This window comes from Dipodomys merriami, unplaced genomic scaffold (assembly GCF_024711535.1).
Source record: "Dipodomys merriami isolate MVZ:Mamm:240054 unplaced genomic scaffold, mDipMer1.0.p SCAF_2, whole genome shotgun sequence".
Taxonomy (NCBI): Eukaryota; Metazoa; Chordata; class Mammalia; order Rodentia; family Heteromyidae; genus Dipodomys; species Dipodomys merriami.
Window position 1 is genome coordinate 81,395,189 of NW_027203381.1, and position 23,240 is coordinate 81,418,428.

A 23,240-nucleotide genomic window follows, 5' to 3' on the forward strand; every position below is an offset into this window, starting at 1 on the left:
TATAAAATAATTTTATTTGTATCTATCACAAAAATCAAAGCACAATTTAATGTAACTTTCTAACAGTGTTTGTGGTAATTTGACTAAAAGTCTCTCAGTCTAGTACATACACTGATGTAACCCACTGTAAAAACTGTGGTTCAAACAGAGAAATTTAGAGTTTGACATAAACAGTAGACTGGAAATAAGAGATTAGTTGAAGTTACAAAATCAAACAAAAAACCAACATACTTCTTCCAACTCTGTTTAGATACTAGATTTTTATTTCTTAGGAAAAAAAAGAAACTGAATTTGTTGTGAAGAAAGATTTCCTATCTTTGTGGGGTGAAATCTAGGATTTCTCTGAAATTAACCACTTGTCTACATGATTATTCCAAGTAGAAAATAATAAACAATCCATACTATAAAGTTTCCAAAAGCATTTGTTAATGCCTTACTATAAAATGACTATAAAACAAAGAAGAATAAGGAATATTAACAAAATCAAAGACTACACCAAAAAACAAAACTGGAGTAAAAAGAAATAATTGGGAAACGAGAAAGTTAGCTTTTCATTGCTGTCATCAAATACCCTAGAGAAATAATTTTATAGGAAAAAAGAATTTAACTGGGTTCACAATTTCAGAAGTTTCAATCTGTCATGGCAGGCAGGGCATGGTAAAGCAGGACAGTTCATATTATGAGGCCAGGAAGCAGAGACAGAATAACTGTGTTACCTGGCATTCTCTTTCTTCTTCCTTTTATTCCATAAGGGTCCCAACCTATGGGATGGTTTCACCTTCATCTAGTCAATCAATCCTCTCTGAAAAGGCCCTCTCAGATAAACCCAGAAGTATCCTCCCCAGGACTTCTCAATCTAACCAAGGTGGCAATCAAGACTAACCATCAAAGGTGGAAATTAGTATCTCTTGGAAGAAACAAATACATCTACAAAAAATAAAAATGATGCTACAATAATGGTTAAGAAATGAGAAAGTATTATTAGAAAATATAAATATGCTAATTTTTTTTTAATCATCAAGTCAAAGAAAATATTCTAAAAAAAAATAGGTGTGTGAAAACCAAGAAATTTATGCAATGCATTTGTGCAATAAACAGAAAAAAAGGTAAAACAACAAAATAAAATACAGAAAATTATCAAAGTTGGCAGATGCAAGTTTCAAGACTGAAACAGGCCTCAAATACTGACAATATTAATGAAAACTTTAGTGTAACAGTTTGAAAATTTAGAAGTAAAAGAACTAAGGAGACTCAGAAGGGAAGCTACATACTAAAAGGAGGCAATCAGTAGCCACAAGGAAAGCAAATATAGCTGCAGAACTACTTAGCTCTTGGTAAATAATATATTTACCTGCCACAGGGAAGTGAACACTAATTACAGAGCTTAACTAAAAGTAACTTAATCTTATTCAGACAATGAAGGATAGGAGGTATATAATGACTGTGGGTAAAGAAATAGACATAAAATTAACATTTTTTTAAATAATTAACTCACGAAAAAGTAAACAGTGTTAACAACTGATGAAGAACAAATAGCAGTGTAAGAGTATCTGTGATGTTACCTACCAGAAAAAAATCGTCAAAATCACTAACATAGACACTTCTAAGAAACACAGCTGAGGAGGTAGGAAGGTCAGAAAGGGTGGAGCAGAGCATTTATGCAACTATTCATTTAAATTCTTTAGCTATTACTATAATCATGCAGTATAGCAATAAAAAGTTTTAAATAGGCTTTTAAAAATACACTAGTAACTGTTTCTTTTAAATATAACATTACCTGCTCCACACAGATTTGAAGGGTGGTGGATTTGCATCAGCATTACATTTGAGGTTTACACCTTTTCTTCCTACAAACCAATTTCCATCATATCCTGTTACTGAAACTTCAGGAGCATCTACAAAATCAACAAACAGCAGGAAAAAAAAGTCATCTTTTATTAAGGATAAAAGTTATATTCAATTTAAGATGATGCTAAGTGAAATTAAGCCCAAGACATGGAAACATGAAGTTTTCTTTTGTTGTTGTTTTTAATGTACTATGTGATTTCTTCTGTCTTTTGTGCTTTTTTTTCTTTTTCCTATTGTTTATTCCCTGTTGTCACTGTATTTAATTTTAGTACCCTAGGTATTGTATCAATGTTTATCTGACTTAGGAAAGGGAAGGGGAATGACAAAATGGTGAGACAAAGGACAAATGGTGAACCAATGCAACACTGATATTCGTAAGACAATACATTGGAAATGAACTGTACAACTTGGGGAGGGCATTGGAGGAAGGCAAAGTGGGAGAAAAATGAGGGAGGGGTAACAAATTCAACAAAAATGTACTCCCTACTTTAGATATGTAACTGTATCCCCTTTGTACATCACCTTGACAATAATTTTTAAGTGATATTCAAAGCACAGCAGAATAAAGATTTGGCCACATCTAAGCTTTAAAAAAACATGTTAAATTTTTTACTCAACATATTTAATCAACATGGAAGACAGCACTCAATAAAAGTACAACTACCTCACTAAAGGAATAAACAAATGAATTAATAAACTCATATTATTCCAGCTACTAGGAATACAGAATGTAAGAATAATCATAAACATGTAATTACTAAAAGCAGACCATAAGTCCTATTTTAAAAGATTTGAGACACAGAACAAAACATACAGCTCTCAGTTAAATAAGATATGTACTGTAGTACACATTGTGCCAAATAACTATATTAAACTGTCCTATAAAAGATGTTCTGCAGGGTACCAATGGCTAACACATGCAATCTTAGCCATTAAGGAGACAGAAATCTGGAGAGTTCATGCAGTTAATTTCCACCTGCAAACTACCTAGCAAAAACAGGATTGGAGGCATAGGTCAGGTGGTAAGAATGCTACATGAGCAAGTAAGCCAAGTAATCCCAAGGCTTAACAAATTAATAAAAGATGTTCACTCTAAAAGGAAATATTCTGTAAGAAACATGAAGTCAATCAGAGGAGATTCCCTATATTACAATATTCTACAGGCATTAGAGATACAACACTGAGACTACACACAAGTGCAGAAAATTAACTAGGGCTTCAACAGTACCAAAACATAAACATTACCCACTCAGCACACCATAGGTCTTTTTTATATACGTACAATATATGTAAATAAGCAATTATTCATATCTACCTGCAAAATACAGGTAGCCTATAAATTATAAACTCAAACATCTAACATTTACTCAACCATCATTTTATTATCTCTTATAAGTGCCAGGCACTGTTTCAGTTGTTTAAATATTAATTTTGAAAAAAAATTATATTCACAAAACTTACATTCTAATAATGATAAAGAGAATGACATTTAAAAATATTAGCCAAAATAGGAGGACCAAGGGAGAACAGAATACTAAGCCAGAGCTAAGAGCTAGTGTAGGTCCAGGTGAGGATGGTAGAGATCATGAAAGCTTCCTTAAGTATTTCTTATACGTAGTGCAGAGACCTTCCAATTTTCTGTGAGCTACACAGAAAACCAAGTCACAACAAAGGGAAGAGAGGATGTTAGGAAGGAACAAGGTCAACTTTTACCTGTGTTAGACCTGTGTCAGAACAATTTAAACTACTAAAAACTATTTTACTAAAAAATTAGAAAAGATTAAACTTAAAAGTTAACTATAAAGCACCTGCCTCATAAATACTAAGAATTAACAAATGCCTTTTTAATACAAAATTAGTATTAAAAATGATCCATGTCTCTTTGAGCTTAATCTCTCTTTAGGGATAAAGGTTAGACATTAACATATCCTCCAAATTTTAGAGTTTGAATGAGGAATATAAGACTTCGTTGTTTTTTTTTTTTTTCAAATGTTTTATACTTTTCCTATTTAAAAAAAGGACATGGCCTGGGAAGGTAGCTCAGTGGTAGAGCGCTTGCCTTGCATGCTTGAGGCCCTGGGTTGGATTCCTCAGCACCACATAAGAAAAAATCAAAAAGCCGGAAGTGGCGCTGTGGCTCAGTGGTAGAGCGCTAGCCTTGAGCTGAAGAGCTGAGGGACAGCGCCCAGGCCCAGAGTTCAGGCCCCACGAATGGACCACTCCCCCAAAAAAGGACAAAAACATGACTATTATTAACATTTTATTTTATTTTTTTGGCCCGGGACTAGGATTCAAACTCAGTGCCTGACACTTTTACTCACTAGCTAGCACTCTACCAACAAAGCCATGCCTCCAACCCCTTAATATTTTAGAAGCAAACTAGTAAGAAAATATTCTAATTATAAAACTTTAGACATTAAAAGAAATACTTTTGTATTTGTGAAACTGCATTCAAGCAATTTTAAAAGTCAATACTGAAAAACTGATGAAATTCACTCATTCTTAGACACATAAGGAAACACACATATGAGAAACAAAGGTATCTATCATTGGAATCTGAATGTTTAAAAAAAAAGTCTGGGAAGGCAAGGAGGAAACTGACAAAACTGGACACTCCAATCAAATGAGGAGAAAAGATGAGATCACTTAAGAATGTAATGGTATAGTATCATAGTGGTGAAATTATGGAGTGAAAGAAAACCAACTTTACAACTTGAGGGGGTGAGGGAGGAGTCGGGGAAGTGGGAAGGGAAGGATGGTAGGGGAAAAACAAAGGAGGTAACAATGCTCAATAGGAAATGTACTCATTACCTTACTCATGCAACTGTAACCCCTCTGTATTTTTACAATAAAAAATATACAAAACAAAAGAGAAAGAAAAGAAAAGCAAATAAAAAAACAGCCATGAGGGAAAAGTAGGAAAATTAGGGTCTAAGGTCAGCCTTATGAAAAATGTTATCCAAAAGATAACTAACCTAGCACCAAAAAGGTCTGAGGCTATAGCTCAAATGGTAGAGCAATACTTTCTTAGCAAGTATGAGACCATGAGTTCAAACTACTGTGCTCTAGAAATTATATATCCATAACTTTCCAAGCTTAACCTTGTTAAGTGCTGAAAAAGATCCTCATGTAATATCATTGTATAATTAAAAATCATACATGGAATAGAAAAAAATAGTGAAAACAAAGCAACTGCTCCAAAAAAATATATCATGTTTTCACACAGACAATCCAATAACGTTTACCTCTTGCGTAGCTGGAATGACAGAATTGCCTGGCTTTTTTGTTCATATGAGCTCTCAGGAGGTTTTTGAATGGGCTGACTGTGAATCAGATCCTCCCCATCTCTATTTCCCAAGTAAATGAGATTAGAGTGAAGCAGAGACACCACACCCAGTTTAGTCTGCCCAATCTTTCTCCTTTCCATCTCTTCCCCATTCCCTTCCCTGTTCTTCCTTCTTTACTTCCCTCCCTTCCCCTCTCTTCCATCCTCCCTCCTTGCATTGAGGTTTGAACTCAGTTTGGCTTGCTCTCTTTGATTTGTTGTCCCATGCTAATCCCACCTGCGTTTTTTGCTATTTATTTGGGAAATTGAGTATTACACATTTTTCTGCCCCTGCTGGCTTCAAACCATGATCCTTGTGATCTCATCTTCCTGGAATAGCTAGGATTATAGGTCATATTTTACTAGTACCCAGCTAAATCTGCATAAACTTACTTTGCTATAAAACATAAGCAACCATCAACCTAGCTATTACTCAAAAATTAAAGTAAAAATATCAGAATGTACCAAAGACTGAGTAACTTTATTGAACAGGACAGAGTAGATACACATGAAAATATAATCATACGTTTAGGGCAGGATCCACTGTCAAAGTGGATCTAGCTTTGAACTTTATCTACAATTGACTTTATCCTAATGATGTCTTAAAAGTACTGTTTTACTTATATAAGAGTTATACAATCTTATTTATAACACCAGATTCGAAATAAGACTGAAGAGAGATTTTCAAATTAGGTACAATATATCTAGGGAAATAAAACATGGGTAAAGAAAATAAAAACGAAAAATGGCAAAATTAAAAAGATTGGAGCTACTTGTTTCTAAGTATTATACATCCACCCCTTCACATTCAGGAATAAAAATTAGACCCTTAACCTTGCTAGGCAAATGTTTTCCATGTTAAGTATGCTTTTACCCATTCCCCTCCCTCCATTATACTTTTAAAATTAGGTTATTTTTCCGCTAAGGTCTTGTGGTTTTTGTCTAAGATCAGCCTAAGTTTGTAATCCTCCTACAGCTAGGATTACAAGAATGAATAACTCACTATGTCTAACGTGTTTACAGAGCCTTGCTAAATTTTTGTCCAGGATGTCCTAAAAACAAGATCCTCCCAATCTCTTTCTCTCAAAAGCTAAAATGATAGGCTTGAGCTTATTAATGCATCTGGCTCTACGTGTTCCAGATTTTAAGGCACAAATTTTCACATCTCCTTTCAGTCTACAGTATTTAAAGGGCAATTAAAATATTTTTAAGTTGAAGGGCAAATTTACTGTTTAAAAAAATGCTCTAATTAGATCAAATTTCTATGAAAATATGAACAAAAATAAAGACAAAAAGCAAAAAAAAAGCTATAGGGTTTATCAAACCAAAAATAATTTGATAAAGATATATTTCAAAAGATGAAATATGAAATAAAATACATCACAAGTTGAAAAGTAAATTACTTACACTGTATATCTAGTATGAAAGAATATCGGATGTCCTTTTCCAAGGCTGGATGTTTTACAACGCAAGTAATTCGTCTTCCTCTAGCAAATCTGGTTGGGAACAGCTTGTACTGGCTGACAATTGTTGCTGTTTCATTTGGAAAAGTAGTTGTAGTAGATTCCATTTCACCAAGATCACCTTCCCATTCAATGTGTGCAACTGGTTTTCCTGTGGCTGCTATACAAATGGCTGCTACTGTTTCATTTCCTCCATCAATTAAAGAATCTGGCCCTTTTATCAGGCTCACAGTAGGTTCAACTGTTTAAATAAAAAAGTTGTATCTCAATTAAGAAAATACATAAAGTCACACAGTCATATCTAGACGTATTTCATAAGCTTAGGGACACTTGAATATAATATCTACCCACACATTTTTTAGGTAATGCCAACTTCATTCAATGCCAACATCAACTTCATTCTTAGAACAACAGAAACATTTAGCTAGGACAAAAACAAGGTCAAAATGTTATATTATCACTACGATGGTTTTCTTTGACACAGATATACATTACAATATGGGGTCAGTTGAGCTCTCTCCGAATTAGTATATGTAAAAATGTCACCTTGACCACAATGCCCTTTGAGGTTAAGGATGTTATTCTTGAAGAAAAAAAAAAAACAAAACTAGTTCAAATATATAGCATTTCATTTTGTAGCAAAAAAATGTAAAGCAAACACTTTTAATTATACTAACAATTGTGCAGTTTCTTGATTTAAAATAGTTGCCAATTGTTTCCTATTTTAAGATTAATATTCTCCCTATATGCTTTATCTTTGTAAGATATCGGTGTAAAATAACAAAAAAATGTGAAACACATGTAATAAATTTATTTTAATTTTTTTAATGTTAGGTTCTTTTTTTACTATTATCATTAAGTAGTTGTACAAACACGTTTCGCTTTGATATGTCAATTTATTAGTACAATGTGTCTTGATCAACGATATCCCTTCCTTCATTCTCCTCCACATCTATCCCAAATCCACTTATCCCAAGTCACCATGTTCCATTTTCACATATGTATATTGAATATATGACTGTATTTGTCCACCATTTCTGTCTCCTTTTGTCTATACAGCCTCTTCCCCTTGACCTCCATCCCTGCTGACCTTACATATTTCAACTTACTGGTAAGTTAAGACTGTAAATTAGTTGTTCAAAGGAGTTACACTATTGGAATCCCCCCTCCTCTACCTATATTGTATCCTATTTACTTGTGTTTATGTATATATGGCTGTATGTGTGTGTATGTATATATATATATATTCATATTTTACAATTTAAATCTAACATATATATATGAGGGAAAATATATGTTCTGTCTCCCTGAGCTAGAAATCACAACATAATATTTCCTAGTCCATCCATTTCTCTGCAAATGACATATTATTTTTCCTGATGAATAAAATTCCATTGTATATATAGATATACTACATTTTCTTTATTTACTCATCTACTGTAAGCCATCTAAGCTGTTTCCATCATATGGTTATGGTGAACATATGTGTGCAAATTATCCTGACTTATCTTTCGAATAAATGGACAAGAATTACTGGATCATAAAGCAGTTACATGTTTAGTTTTTAAGGAATTTCTAAACTTCATTCCATAGCAGTTGCATTAAGTCCCCATATCCTGTCCAGTATTTGCGATATAATGAATAATTTTATAACATTAATGTAACTACACCACACATCATAACAAATAACAGCAACATCTTGAAATCCTTCAAGCCTTTTCTTGATCATCTCTTCTTTCAATAGACCATTATATTCAAAATAATCTGTGTGTGTGCGCGCAAATGCGCGCGAGCGCGTGCGTGCGTGCGTGCGTGCGTGTGTGTGTGTTGATACTGAAGCTTAGACACAAGCCTGGGAACTGTCCTTGAACTTTTTTGCTCAAGGATAGTGCTCAAGTGGTGGTGAACTAGAGGTAAGAGTCTTATATACTTTTTTGTCCAGCTAGGCTTCCAACTATGATTCTCAGATCTCAGCCTCTTCAATAATAGCTAGGATTACAGGAATGAGCTACTAGTGGAGTGCCGAATTTGGTGAATTTTTTGTTTTAGGGGTTTTTTTTGGTGTCAGTAATGATGCTTTTAACTCCTGACCTGAGCACAGTCCTTGTGACTTTTCCTCAAGGCTAGTATTCTACTACCTGAATCACAGCTCCACGTGCAGCTTTTTGTGCTTACTAGGAGATAAGAATCTCACAGCCAGGTGCCTGTGGCTCACGCCTGTAATCCTAGCTAATCAGGAGGCTGAGATCTGTGGATCGAGGTTCAAAGCCAGCCCGGGCAGGAAAATCCATGAAACTCTTCTCTCCAATAAACCACCAGAAAACCAGAAGTGGCGCTGTAGCTCAAGTGGTAGAGCACTAGCCTTGAGCTGAAGAGCTGAGGGACAGCGTTCAAGCCCCACAACTGACAAAAAAAAAAGAGAAAGAATCTCACGACTTTTTCTACCTGGGCTGGCTTTGAACCATGATCCTCAGAACTCAGCCTCCTGACTAGCTATGATTAAAGGTGTGAACCACCAGAGCTCAGCTGAAAATTTTATTGATTAAAAACTTATCAATCATAGCTTTACAACCAGTAAGTGCAAATTTAAACAAATAATCTCATTGCATCTATTCCTGAACTTTATAATTGGATTATACCTATTTGTATGGTTTTTCTCTGACTCAACTTTCTGTTCTGGGCATATTGGAGCAATTATCTTCTTTGGAATTCAACTTAACTTCGTGTTTTAAAATTACTTAGGTAAATATGGAATTGCAAAGATTATCAGTTTTAACTGCTGTACCATGTATTTACTGGTGAACACTAGGATTGTTTCTTCTGTGTTCTAATCTATTTTACAAGACACATTATCACTCGTATATGTTGGGGTTTTTTTCTTTTTTTGTACAAGTCTCTTCTTAAGTTTGTCCTTGGTATTAGAACTGTTACTACTGGGAAGCACCAGTGGCTGATGACTATAGTCCTAGCTACTCAGGAGGTTGAGATGAAGATCTCAATTAAAGTCAGCCCAGGCAAGACTGAAAACCAAAAGTGGCACTGTGGCTCCAAGTGGTAGAGCACTAGTCTTGACTGAAAAAGCTCAGGGAAAATGCCCAGAACCTGAGTTCAAGATCCATGACTGAAAAAACTAAAAAAGAATTGTTATTATTACAATTACTTCTATTTTTTCAAACAATGCTAAAACCTTTTCTAAAGTTATCAATGTACTCACAATCATCAGAGGATTTCTTAGATCATATACTCACTACAGTCAATTCTTAGTATCTGTCAGTCCCAGGGGTAATGTAAGAACATATAGATAACATTTTATTGCTAATACCTCAGATTGTGAAGGAGAGTGAGAATTTATATGTCTTAGGGTCATGTGGAATTTCTTTAGCTGAGGAATACAAATTAAAAGTAGGTGCCTGGTTTTTTTCTTATAAGTATATAGTTTTATTTAATTTTTTAAAGTCTTTTTAAAAAATTATATGTAGTATAAGTTTAGGTCTTATGTTTTTAGTTTTCTGATACAAGTGAGGAAGGGAGTTGGTATTATTAGAGATCAAACCCAGGGCCTCTTGTGTGCTAGGCAAGTGGATGTTTTGATAAACATGTTAACTCAAATGTACTAACAGTTATCAGCTTTGTTTTGTTTTGTAGTTGCTTTATGTCCTAAGAAATTCTGTACTTCTTTACTTTGAGGCCAACCGCTAGTGATTTGTTTTTCATTCTCCATAGAAAATTTATAGATTATTCGAGTGGTATAAGTACATTTTAAAATCTTTGGTAATTCCAACCACTTATATTGTTTCAGGTCTATTTTTTGTTTTCTTATTCATATAGGTTCCTGCTTATGGGACTTACTTAGTTGTACACCTAAATATTCAAGGAGACTATTTAACTCTATTTGAATCTTTGTTTTCTTGTACCACTTGAAAACACTAAATAGGCCAAGATTTTCCACTCAGACTATGCAAGTGATATAAACCAAATCTAGAAGACTGTATTATTTGTCACTTCTAATTAACTTTCTCACTTCTAGTTTACCACTACTTACTATTACTATAACTATTCTGAAAATAGAAGTCCTTGGGTATAATATGAATATGAGTAACTAAATACCCTATAATAAGCAATCTGTCAAAAACACCAAGCTGATCTTCTTAAATCATAACTCACTACACCTACTCTATGCCAAGTCTACCAAAAGTAAGGCATACTTCTACGTGATTGAGAAGCTAATTACAGAAGTGTTTCCAAAACTATATTGTGGATGCAAGTCAACAGATCATCTTGCTTAAACTTATTACTGTTCAAACAGTTTTGGAAAAAAAACAAAATTCAGAATTTCTAATAAAATCTCAGAATAATACTAATTCTGCTGGACGATTTTAAACACCTAGGGTCTGAAAGTAAAACAGGGAAGAAATGGTACAATCATTAGCTATTAAGTTCATATGATATCAATCTCAAATTTCCTATGCCAATATTCAATTTATTAAACTTAAAAATGCTTGTACTTTATATAAATTCTTCAAAATCAAGTGTTCCACAGATGATCAAAATCAAAATCAAAATCAAGTGTTCTGAACAGATGATACCCATCATCCTAAAAGCCTTTCACAAGGACACCTGGCAATTACTGAGGATGGGTTAGATGCCATGGATGTCACCAAAGTCTACAATAGAAAAGACAGCTTGTCACAACACATAATTTTGGCCCTAAAAATTCAACAAGTGAGGATTCCTTGAATGGACATTCTGTTCTGCCTTCTGATCTGGATTCACTAACCCTCAATTCTAGAACATTTCCTGAAATCACCTTGCATCTGTGCTTACTCCAACCCTACCATCATTCATGAACTAACACAAAGATTTCTACCATGTTCATTAGGGCTCATTCCTGTAGTCTACTCAGAACTCTCACAGGCTTTCTGCAAAGCTATTAGTTAACTCTATTTCCCAGCAGCTGAGCAGTGGTCCTTTTCAGAGAGCATCTAGGCAGTATATATCCATTTTAGCCCCAGTTGGTATAACATCTGAATTCTTACTGTATCATTCTGGAAAAGTATTCATCAACATTTTCAAATTGATTTACATTTCAGATAGTTACCTTAAAGTTTATAAGCTTATCCAATATTTCACCTCAAACTATAGCATTTATGAAAAAGCAGAAAATAATTATGAAATGTTTACACAAATCTACAATAGAGTTATAAATTTGATGTGTCAAATTGAAACATGTTATTGCCCCCCCAAAAAGAAATGAAAGGAAAAACTTAAGTCTAAAATGAATAATTTAAGGTTAAAAATTTGAGGGAAATTAGTAAAAATATGTCACAGCATTACTATTATAATTAAAACTTGTGAAAAAAGTTAAGAGCAAAATTATGTAACATTATATAATCAGGCAGACATAGATAAGATTGTTTATGATTGGACTTATAAAACTATAAGATAGAATTCATATTTGAATTATTTAAACCTAAAGAAAACTTTCATTTTAAATGCTTGAAAATACTTCTCTGATCCTCATTACCATCACCAAATATATAATTCAAACACACTTACCTAACACAGTTACAGTTGTAGAAGACTGAGCATTTCCAAGTGGGAATGTAACAGCTTTACATATATATTTTCCAGAATCAGAGAATCCTATGTTATGTAGAGTAATTGTTGCATCATTTAGTGAATAGTTTTTAAACAGGACTCTTCCCTGATACTCTCCTTGAACAGAGAATCCATATTGAGGATGATGGACTGCAACAGTCTGTGTATTTTTGCCACGTATCTTCTCCCATGAAATTTGTGTTATGGTTTCATTTACTTCAATTAAACACTTCAATGAAACATTCTTTCCCCATACTGCGGTGACATGTGGCTCCACAATAATCGGTCCAGCTAACGCACCTATGGGGAAAATACATAGTATAATTGTTAAAATGGAAACATGCCTACATATGGTCTCTCTTCTTCCCTTTCCTCCCCACAGGTGTAACACACACACACACACACACACACACACACACACACACACACACACACACACACACACTTCTTCCCTCCTCATAACGGAACAAAAAAGAGGATGAATGTCATCTAGGTTGGATGTGAGGTACAAAAAGTTTATGCCAATGTATGTTGTAAGGGAAAAACAAAGGAAAAAGCATTTTAGTGAAGATCGAAAGCTGAAGATCCAGCTAAGCCATGTCTAGATTCTTGACCCACAGAAATTGAGACAGTGCATAGATATTAAAAGTTACCAAGTTTTAGGCCAGGTGCCAGTGGCTCACACCTGTAATCCTTACTACTCAGGAAGCTGAGATCTGAGGATCACAGTTTAAAGCCTGCCTGGGCAAGAAAGGCTGGGCAGGAAAGGCATGAGACTCTTATCTCCAATAAACCACTAGAAAACCGGAAGTGGCACTGTGGTTCCAAGTGGTAGAGTGCTGGCCTTGAGCTGAAGAGCACAGGGACAGCACCCAAGCCCAGAGTTCAAGCCCCCCAACCAACAACAACAACAAAAAAGTTATCAAGTTTTAGGATAATTTTTATATAGAAAAAGGTAACATTCATGTAATATCTTTCAAACAAATTTTAATACCATAGATATTTCTTTGGGAATATCCCTATATTAAATCCCTAAAAAAGAATTTAAAAAAAAATGAAGGACAAAGATTAACAAAATCACAGACAGAGGTGGGAGAAAAGATGGGATAAAAGAACTGTTAGGGACTACATATTTACCTCACCCCCACCCACTACACCCAAACCTTGGGTTTAAACCTTAATTTCAGTGCGAGTTTCCTTTTCTCCACACTTGACACTGGTAGCTCATGCCTGTAATTCTAGCTACTCAGGAGGCTGAGATCTGAGGATCACAGTTTGAGGCCAGACAGGGTAGGAAGGTCCTTGAGACTCTCATATCCAATAACTACCAAAAAAGCCAAAATGGAGTTGTGGTGCAAGCAGTCGAGCACTATCCTGAAGCAAAAAAGCTTAGGAACAACACCCAAGCCCCAGGCCAGGCATGGACAGGTACAGACAGGCACAAAAAGGCATAGACAAATGCACAGACACACACATGTACACACATGCGTGCGCACACATACACACACATAGAGCTTAATTGCAGAGCTTAAGGGTCCTTGATGCACATAAATGTTTATTGCAAAATAACTAACGTTTTTAAAGTAAGCTTATCATGTGTAAGTCTGCAATACAGAGGCTAACAAACAGTAAAGAAATGGATCTTCCATATATCCACTAAGAACTCTAACCTAGTCATGAGAGATTTCTGCTTACTTTGGGAGTCAAGGAAAACCATGCTAAAATGTTTCTTTTCTGAGTCTACCTAAATTACAATTAAGTTTTATGTCATTTTATCTAATTAATTGAGCTGAACTTATTGTTCTTTAAGAGACAGACATAGAAATACTAGCATTCCATGAAAATACTCAACCACAAAAACACAACTTTCTGGAGCCTTCAACTGTCTTTTAGTAGTCATTCAGTAAGTATTACAGAAAGCCTAGATGACACAAAGCATTTCAAAGTATGTTTAAGAAAATAATTGTGAAAGAAAAGAAAATGTAATATCTAATGTATTATTACTACTATGGATTTTTTTTTGGGGGGGGGGGATTTGAACTCAGGGCCTGGATGCTGTCCCTGAGCTTTTGTCCTCAAGGTTAGCATTCTACCACTTTGAACCATGGCTCCATTTCTGGCTTTTTGGTAGTTAACTGGAGATAAAGTCTATTGGACTCTCCTCCTGCCCAGGTTGGCATCAAACCTTGGTCCTCATATCTCAGCCTCCTGAGCAGCTATTACTAGATTGTAGGCATGAGCCCCAAGCACCTAGCTACTATGGATTATTTTGAAAAAAGATTCAAAGATCTTTAAAGGTATAGATCCTTAGAATTCTCAGAATTTATGTCAGTTTTTTAAGAGAACATAATACAGTAACAGCAACCAGCTATCCACAAATTATTTCTGTATAGATCAAAATGCATTTTGGTAAGTCAAATTCATTATCCATGTTATAAATTGATCATTAGTTGTCATGTTAAGCTCAAAACTTGTTTTAAAAGTGCTTCCCAACAAAACGTTCAAATAGAAATAAGCATAAAGAACAACCAAGTAAGTTCAATAACTTGTGAAATTATTTATAAACTGGAAGCTTAAGTAGTATTAGCATATTGAAGACTCTCTAATTTTCTCTCAGGTCATTAGAAAATATAACTCTTGGATTATAGAAGATTCTGTTCCATATTCTACGTCAATCAGTCCAATGCCAATAAGAAGCAGTTATTCCTTCATTCATTCACCAGTATCTACAAAGTGCATACTTTATGTTAGACACTTGTTGAAGGTGCTGGTAATGGTATTGAACAAATGTCTCTGTCTTTATGGGCCTTGCATTCTAATTATGAAACAGTGTTAATAAAATAAAATATTATTTATCAAATAGTAAGAATTCTGGAGGAAAATAAAACCAAGTTAAGAGGCATTGCTTTAGGGTAGATGCAGCAAGTGTTCTGAAATAAGGATGAGTTCCAAAAGGTCTTTTTAAGAGGACACTGGAAAACTACAAAAGTACGGGAGAATAAAGACTTCTGGGTGTCCCTGGAGTGAAAAGAGAGGAGGAACAACAGGAGATGATGCTACAAGGGCAGCAGGCACCACAAACTGAGGACATTTTAAACACTGGCTTTCATTCTGCAGAAGGTGGGAAACCACAGGAGAAATTTTAGCAAAAACATGACAAATTCTAAATGATCACTCTGGGTGAGATGGGGGAGAATGAAGAAAGAGGTGACATTGAACAAGATGTATTATACTCACTAACTGACATGTTGAATTGAAACTCTTCTGTACAACTACACAGGATAATAAAAAAATTATAAACTTTTAATAACAACCAAAAAAGATCACTCTCTCAGGTTGGGAAACAAGAGCAAGAAAGCAGACTAAACCACAGGTATCAGCTAGGATTTATAATGTTAATATGGAAGAAAGAAGGTGAAGTTTGAACCAGATTTATCACAATGAAAATCTTAAAACAGAAGTTAGATTATGGACACATTATGCTATATAGTTTGAGGGTACAGCAAACAAGATTTGGTGAAGGAATGTAAGAAACAGAGCAGCCATGGATTTTGGTCTGAAAATGTATAATGGAGTTCCATTTACCAAAATGAGAACTAGTATGTAGGACTTTTAAGAGTTAGAGGTAGAAAAGAGTTCAAATCTTACACCTAACATGGCTACTTCACAGCCAAATGGGTATGTGCTGAATAAGTAGTAGGATTATATAAAAGTATGCTGGTTCTGGAGAAAGTGATGGGCTAGTATATAAATTTAGAGTAATCAACACACAGTTATGAGACTGCATGAAATCAAGAGTATTGATAGCAAAGATATATATGAAGATCAAGCAGCTGTGATGCATTAAAACATCTTAAAGGTTCAAAGTAGATAAAATTCAACAAAGATTACAAAAAAGTGCCCAGGGAGAAGGAAAACACCAGGAAGATATCCTATACACTAAGGTGTACATCATAAGTACAATGCTATCAAAATCCCATCTGATTTTTAACAGAAATTGACAATGTTTCTAAAACTTATATACAAACACCAATCTGTGTGATACTGGTCATGTAATTATTTTTTTAGATATGTTACTAAAAGCATCATAAACTTAATAGTTTTTTTTTTCAAAATCTGCTAGTTAAAGAAGATAAACTACTAAGAGAGTATGTGCAAAATATGTATCTGCGTATAAAGGACCATAAAAACTTCATAATAAAAAAAAGGAATCTTTTTTTTTTAAGTGAGCAAAAGTTGAACGGAAACAAAGAAAATAAGTACACAAAAATATGCTCAACATCTTTAGGGTAACAAATTCAAACCAAAATAAGCCACTACTAAATACTCAACTAAAATTAAAAGACTCACCACACTAAATGTTATAAAAATCATAGGTGAGTCAGAAGCTTTTTGAAATGTTGGTTGGGCTATGTAACTGCATTGAAAGTCAGTAAGCAGTTTTGTAAAGTTAAACAAGTATTAGGATTTGGCCACATTATCCTGTTAGCCCATTTGAAAGGAAAGCATTGTCCATATACCAACACAAATAATACAAGTGTTCACAGTAGCTTTTTCCTAATAACCTCAAACTAGAAATACCTCATTAACAAATAAACTGTAATATATGCATACAATGATTTATCACTCACTCAGTAACAAAAAGGAATAGAAAGCTGACTGTCAACAACTTAATTTGCCAAGAACCATCTACATACTACCCCTAAGAGATCAAGAATGAGGCAAAAAGGTTTGCTCTCACCTCTCTTTTTCAACATCTTACTCAAAGTCCTCACTAATATATTAAGAAGATCAACATTTGGTGTATATTAATTAGAAGAGGACAAATAATAATATCTTCCGAGCTAATATATTCACTTATACCAATATTACAGGATACAAACTTAATAGTATTTTCATCACTTTTCAAAATAATATCTATGAATGTATAGAATTTGAAAACATAGTATCACTTACATTGACACCCTAAAAATGAAATACCCAAGTATAAAGCCAGTAAAATACACACATACAAGACCTATCTGCAGAAAACTATAAAACTATGATGAGAAACAAAGAACTAAACAAATGGAGATATAGGTAACTCATGTTCATGAATAGGAAGACATAATACTGACAATCAGATGTCAGTTCTTATTAAATTGGTATATAGATCCCATCAAGATCTCTGCAACTTTTATTACAGATATTAACAAACGGATTCTAAAGTTTATATTGGGGGAAAGGAGAGAAAAGCAAAAGACTCAGAACTGGCACTATCTAACCTCAAGCTACACTATGAAGATACAATAATTAAGACATTGTGCATTGGCAAAACAATGACAGATTAGTAGAGGACCTAAAAGTAGATCCACACAAATACAGTCAATCTTTTAAAAAGGGGTGAAGGTAATAAACACAACAGAAAAAATATATTTACAAATGGTGTTAGAATTAGATATCTGCATGCAAAGATATAAAGTTAGAAATAACCCTACGCAAAAATAAACTTAAAATGTATCATTAAGCTTAAATATAACAGTCAACACTAAAAAACTGTTGAGGGGCTGGGAAGGTGGCTCAGTGTAGAGTGCTTGCCTTGCATGCATGAGGTCCTGGGTTTAATTCCTTAGCACCACATAAGCAGAAAAAGCCGGAAGAGGCACTGTGGCTTGTGGTAGAGTGCTAGCCTTGAGCTGAAGAGCTGAGGGACAGTGCGCAGGCCCAGAGTTCAGGCCCCACAACCGACAAAAAATAAAATAAAACAAAATAAGAATAAAAAAACTGATGAGACAAAATCTAAAAAACTACATGACAATGGGGATATGACAATGGCATGATATATAAAAGCAACAACTAATGTTAAAATTAAATGTCATTAAAACTAAAACTTTCTGCTTTATAAAGTACATCCAAAAACTGGGAGAAAAAGTTCACAAAAAAATATATCTGATAACTGTTAACACATAGAAAGATCTCTTGTAACTCCATAAACTTGTTTATTTTCTAATATACAAGTAGTGGCTGGGTAGTTACCGAACAAGTGGAAGGCCCTGAATTCAAACCACAGTACTGCCCTCTCCCCACCCCCAAAAAAACCTAAAGAAAAAGAAAATCACTTTTTTTAATTTATGAAACACCTGAATAGACATCTCACAAAGAATATATAAAGATAAAATAAGCATATGGAAAGATATTCAACACTCTCCATCACTAGGGAACTGCAAATTAAAACCATGTGATACCACTGCACACACCCAGTAGAATGACCAAACTGGGATCACTGAAGTACCAATTGCTAACAAGGTTTGGTATAACAGTAACATTCACGCATAGCTGTGAGAGAGCAAACTGACTCATCTGCTTCTGAAGATAGTTGCACAGTTTCTTAATAAAATAAAATAAAGGGCTGGGAAGGTGGCTCAGCAGTAGAGCACTTGCTTTGCAATGCATGAGGCCCTGGGTTTGATTCCTCAGCACCACATAAGCAAAAAGAAAAAAAAAAGCTGGAAGTGGCGCTGTGGCTCAAATGGTAGAGCACTAGCCTTGAGCTGAAGAGCTGAGGGACAGCACCCAGGCCCAGAGTTCAGGCCCCACAACCGGACCAAAAAATAAATAAATAAATAAATAAAATAAAACATACTATTACCACATAAACTAGCAATTGCATTGGTATTTAACAAGTTAAAAACTTAGGTCCAGAAACATCTATGTAGATGTAAAATAGTAACTTTATTCACAACATCTAAAGCTTGCAATCAACCAATACATCTTTCAGTAGGTGAATGCATAGACTATGGTACAGCTAGATAATAGGTTATTATTCAGAACTAAAATTAAATAGCTATCAAAGGACAAGACATAGAGAAAATTCAAATTCATAAAACTAAGTAAAAGAATCCAATTTGAATACATGTTATATATCCTATGATATTTTTGGGGAAAAAAGCAAAACTTTTCAAAGAATTAAAAAATCAATGGTTTTCAGTGGTTAAGCAGAAAGTAGGGATAAATAGGTAGAAGACCAAAAATTTTAGGACAGTGAAATTTATTGTTTGATATTCTAATGGTGAATACATGTCATTATACATTTGCTAAAGCTCACCAATGTTTGCCTCCCGAAGTCAACGCTAATCTAATCTATGGATTATAATAATGAAGTATCAATTTAGGCTCCTCAATTATAACAAATTTACAACTCTGCTCTAAGCCTCAGATAGTAAGGAATGTTGTGGTGCTGGGGGAGAGAAAACAATATAGGAACACTGAATCTTCCATACAAAATAAAACTGTTAAAAACACAGACCATTTAGAAGAAAATAATACCACATAACAAAATAAAATGATAACATACATGTCACAATAAAGATTAATTTCAAAAATATGTTGAAAGCAGATAGAAAAACTAGGTATGGTATAATTTCATTTACATCAATCTCTGGAAAATGTAAACTACAGTAACACAAAACAGTGTTTGCTTGGAAGAAGTGGTATTGAAATGTGTCAGCTTTGTGGATCAGAAGGCATCCATAAACTTTGGGATGATGGATAACACTCACCATGGTGAATGTACTGAAAGTTTTACTGGTACATACTTATGTCAAAACTCAGAAATAAATAGTCTATCTTCCACCCTAATGAAGTTGTGAAGACTTTTACTGTGAAAGAAGGCAAAGAGATTAAACATAGCTCAAAGAAGGCTATGGGACAAGATATGTGTTTTTTTTCTTTTTAATGAAAGCTACATAGTACATTTGTATGCTGAACCAGATGACTGAAAGGAAACCTTATGCTATAAAAGATAGGCTAAATACTGAAATGATGTACTTGAAGCAGTATATAATACCATACAGAGGGGATAGTCATCCACTGTATATTCATTACAGAAGAGTGACTGAAGCAGTACAGACAGGTAGACAAACGGCAGTAAATGTTCTTATTACTATTTGCTCTCAGAAATAGTACACCAAAATGTCATCTAAGAATAAAAAGGTTCTAGAGTCTTAAAAGGAAACGAGGTGAGCTGCAGTTGTAGGAAAGAGTAAATGGTCTGATAATGTCATGTAGTTTTTATTCATGGTTCAAAATGCATAGAACCAGTAATACATCACAATTCAGTTTTTCAGAATTTTGAATATTTGTCAGTTGACCACCACTAATCTGACAAAAATTTTAATTATGTGTCTAAGAGTTTCAGATGTAGTTTCACATTAGAGACGATCAACCTACAGTAATCAAAGTACATGTGGATCACTTGAGGATCTCCAAAATATTTCAGTATTCAATGAACTAAACTACTTTCACAGTTATATTGAAATGTTATTTGTCCTTTTAGATCTCATTCTGCCATAAGTATATAGTGAATTTTCTAGGAGCTACATAACAATGCAATATGGAAGAAGCATGAAAAGTCAGCTGTTTTCTAGAAAAAATAGACATTAAAGAGATTTGCAAAGTATAAAATAATGCTACTAGTTTTCTAGGAAACATTACTTCCTATAGAAATACTAGTTAGCATGTAATAATAGATTTATTAGTGCTTCTGAATGATTAGGCAAACATCTTTAGATTTTTTTTGATGATGATAATGTGGTGTGTGTGTGTGTGTGTGTGTGTGTGTGTGTGTGTGTGTGTTGTGTGTGTGTGTGTGTGTGTGTGTGTGTGTGTGTGTGTGCGCGCGCGCGCGCTTAAACTCAGGACCTGGGTTCTGTCCCTGAGGTTTTCAGTTCAAAGACAGTGAGTGCTCAACCACTTGAGCCACAGTTGCATTTTTAGCTTTTTGATGGTTAACTGGTGATAAAAATCTCATGAACTTCCCAGGATGCTTCAAGTTTCAATCCTTGGATCTTAGCCTCCTGAGTAGCTAGGATTAGAAGTTTTACATCCTTTCTTTTTTTATTATATGTTTTTTAATGTGAAAATACTGTACAGAGGGCTTATAGTTATGTGAGCAAGGTAATGAGTACATTTCCTATCAAGCATTGTTACCTCCTCCTCCTTTAATTTCTTAGCTTTAATTTTTAACCAAGTAAATTCTGAGAGATAAGATCTACTTTAATGAAGGCTCACTCGGTGTAGTTTCAAACAATTTTTCAGTGTAAGATCCTGGGACTAGAGTTTGAGACTTGCTGACTAAAAAAATGTAGGATTTCAAGGTGGTACTTACAGCCACATGAAGTTACTAATTCTGATTTACAGCAACATCAATCCATGTTCAGCTAGCTGCCTGAGTGTAGGCATGAAGTTGACAAAGAACAAGATGTAAGCTGTGTTGGGAGTTACACAAGGCAAACACAATTATAAGAGAAATAGACAAGGGAATTGGTGTAGGCAAAAAAGTTTTAATGATAGTTTTTATGATAGACTACAGCATGTAAGTAGGTAAAGGAGGAAAGGAAGTAGAATGTAAAGATTATAGAACCAGTATTTTAAAAGAACTATTGGAGCTGAGGTTCTATGTAAAGCAGATACATAATGATGGCTGGGTGATGAGAGAGTCAATTTTTCTGGAACTCAATCTTTACATGTATAAAATGTCTTATCTTAAAAGTATACTTTCTTGAAAACTCAAAAAGCATTTACACACATACATTTGATCCTTAACTCTTATCACTTCACCCTGTGTGGTACACAGTTATTTTATTCCATGTGAGAGGTTAAGAATCAAGATTTGTTCTAGGTCATATAAATAACAACAGACATAATAATCCAGAGAATCAAGAAAAGTTTGGCATTTAGGTATTTAGGCATGTTAGGTATTTAGCCTTGAAAGCTAAAATTTTCACAGGCTAAGACTACTCCAAGCTAACCAAAGATCTTGTATGAGAATATAAAAATATAAGTAAAACTGGGAAAGAAAACTGAATCAAAAATAAGGAAAGAATAGCAATAAGCACTGAAGTCTTCTAATTATTCTTACACAGTTTAACATTTCTTAGAAAGCACTGTTCCAACAAAGAACTATATATGACTAATTAACTGAGTTTTCTACTTAGCTACAAAAAAGAAAATTCAATTTTCAATACAGTATCTACGAACCTTAAAAGTATATGGAAAGGGATTAAAAGCAGCCAACTTCAAAATACAACAAAAACAAGGTCAGTGAACTAATACTTCCCAATTTCAACACTTTATGCCAGAAGGGTACTCCACAGTTACACAGGAAGCTAGGACACGGGACACAGAGGACCACAGTTCAAAGCCACCCTTAGGCAAAAAAGTATGAGAAACTCATTTCATATATCCAGCAAAATGCCAGATTGGATGTGAGGCTATCATTTAATTCATTATTAGTGGATGTTATATTTCATTTCCCCGCAAAGTTCTAGCCTAAGCCTCAACAACATCCACATTCATTTATTCTCAAAATATATCACTTATTAAGTCATTAAAGATCAAGGCCTCTCTATAACTCTCTTCTCTTACATCTCTCTTTTTAGTTTTCTTAAGAAATTTCTCTCAAAAGCCAGGTGCCAGTGGCTCAAACCTGTAATCCTAGCTACTCAGAAGGCTGAGATCTGAGAATCTCAGTTCAAAGCCAGCTGGGGCAGGAACTTATCTCCAATTAAACACCAGAAAACCAGAAGTGGCACTGTGGCTCAAGTGGTAGAGTGCTAGCCTTGAGCTGAAGAGCTGAGAGACAACACCCAGGCCCAGAGTTCAAGCCCTAGGACCGGCAAAAAAAAAAAAATGTCTTTCTCTACTAAGTCAAGCCACCCTGTTTTTAACTGTTTCTATTTACTTCCTGTTCCTGGACTTTTTCATGTTAATGTATTTATTTCACAAAGATATGTAACAGTCTCATAAAAATTCTTCAATTTAATTCTTCACGATTTCTTCAATTGTTAATTCCTTGGGATTTGACTTTTTCTTCCAACATTTGCATATGTCTACTTTTCAAGTAATTTTTCCTTCTTTTACCAGTTGATTTAAAATATCCCAATCTTTTTCTTCTCCTGCTGTTTCTCCTCCCTTTCTGTTCCTTTTCCTCTCAAACAATTCATCTCATCCAATCTAAATACCACAGT

General features: G+C 34.4%; 1 protein-coding gene across 10 annotated transcripts in view; it reads right to left on the reverse strand.

Annotated features, from left to right (window-relative positions):
- The window catches only part of Nectin3 (nectin cell adhesion molecule 3), an 84,573-nt gene that overhangs the window by 48,909 nt on the left and 12,424 nt on the right, over window positions 1-23,240 (reverse strand). For all 10 annotated transcript variants that reach the window (XR_011373548.1, XR_011373547.1, XR_011373549.1 and 7 more), the window contains 3 exons: window positions 12,193-12,534; window positions 6,581-6,877; window positions 1,778-1,895 (listed from right to left, as the gene is read on the reverse strand). Coding sequence is in view for 7 of the 10 variants with exons in the window: in XM_070030275.1 (XP_069886376.1) it covers window positions 1,778-1,895; window positions 6,581-6,877; window positions 12,193-12,534 (757 nt within the window). In the remaining 3 variants the exon portion in view is untranslated. The remainder of the gene's footprint in view (window positions 1-1,777; window positions 1,896-6,580; window positions 6,878-12,192; window positions 12,535-23,240) is intronic.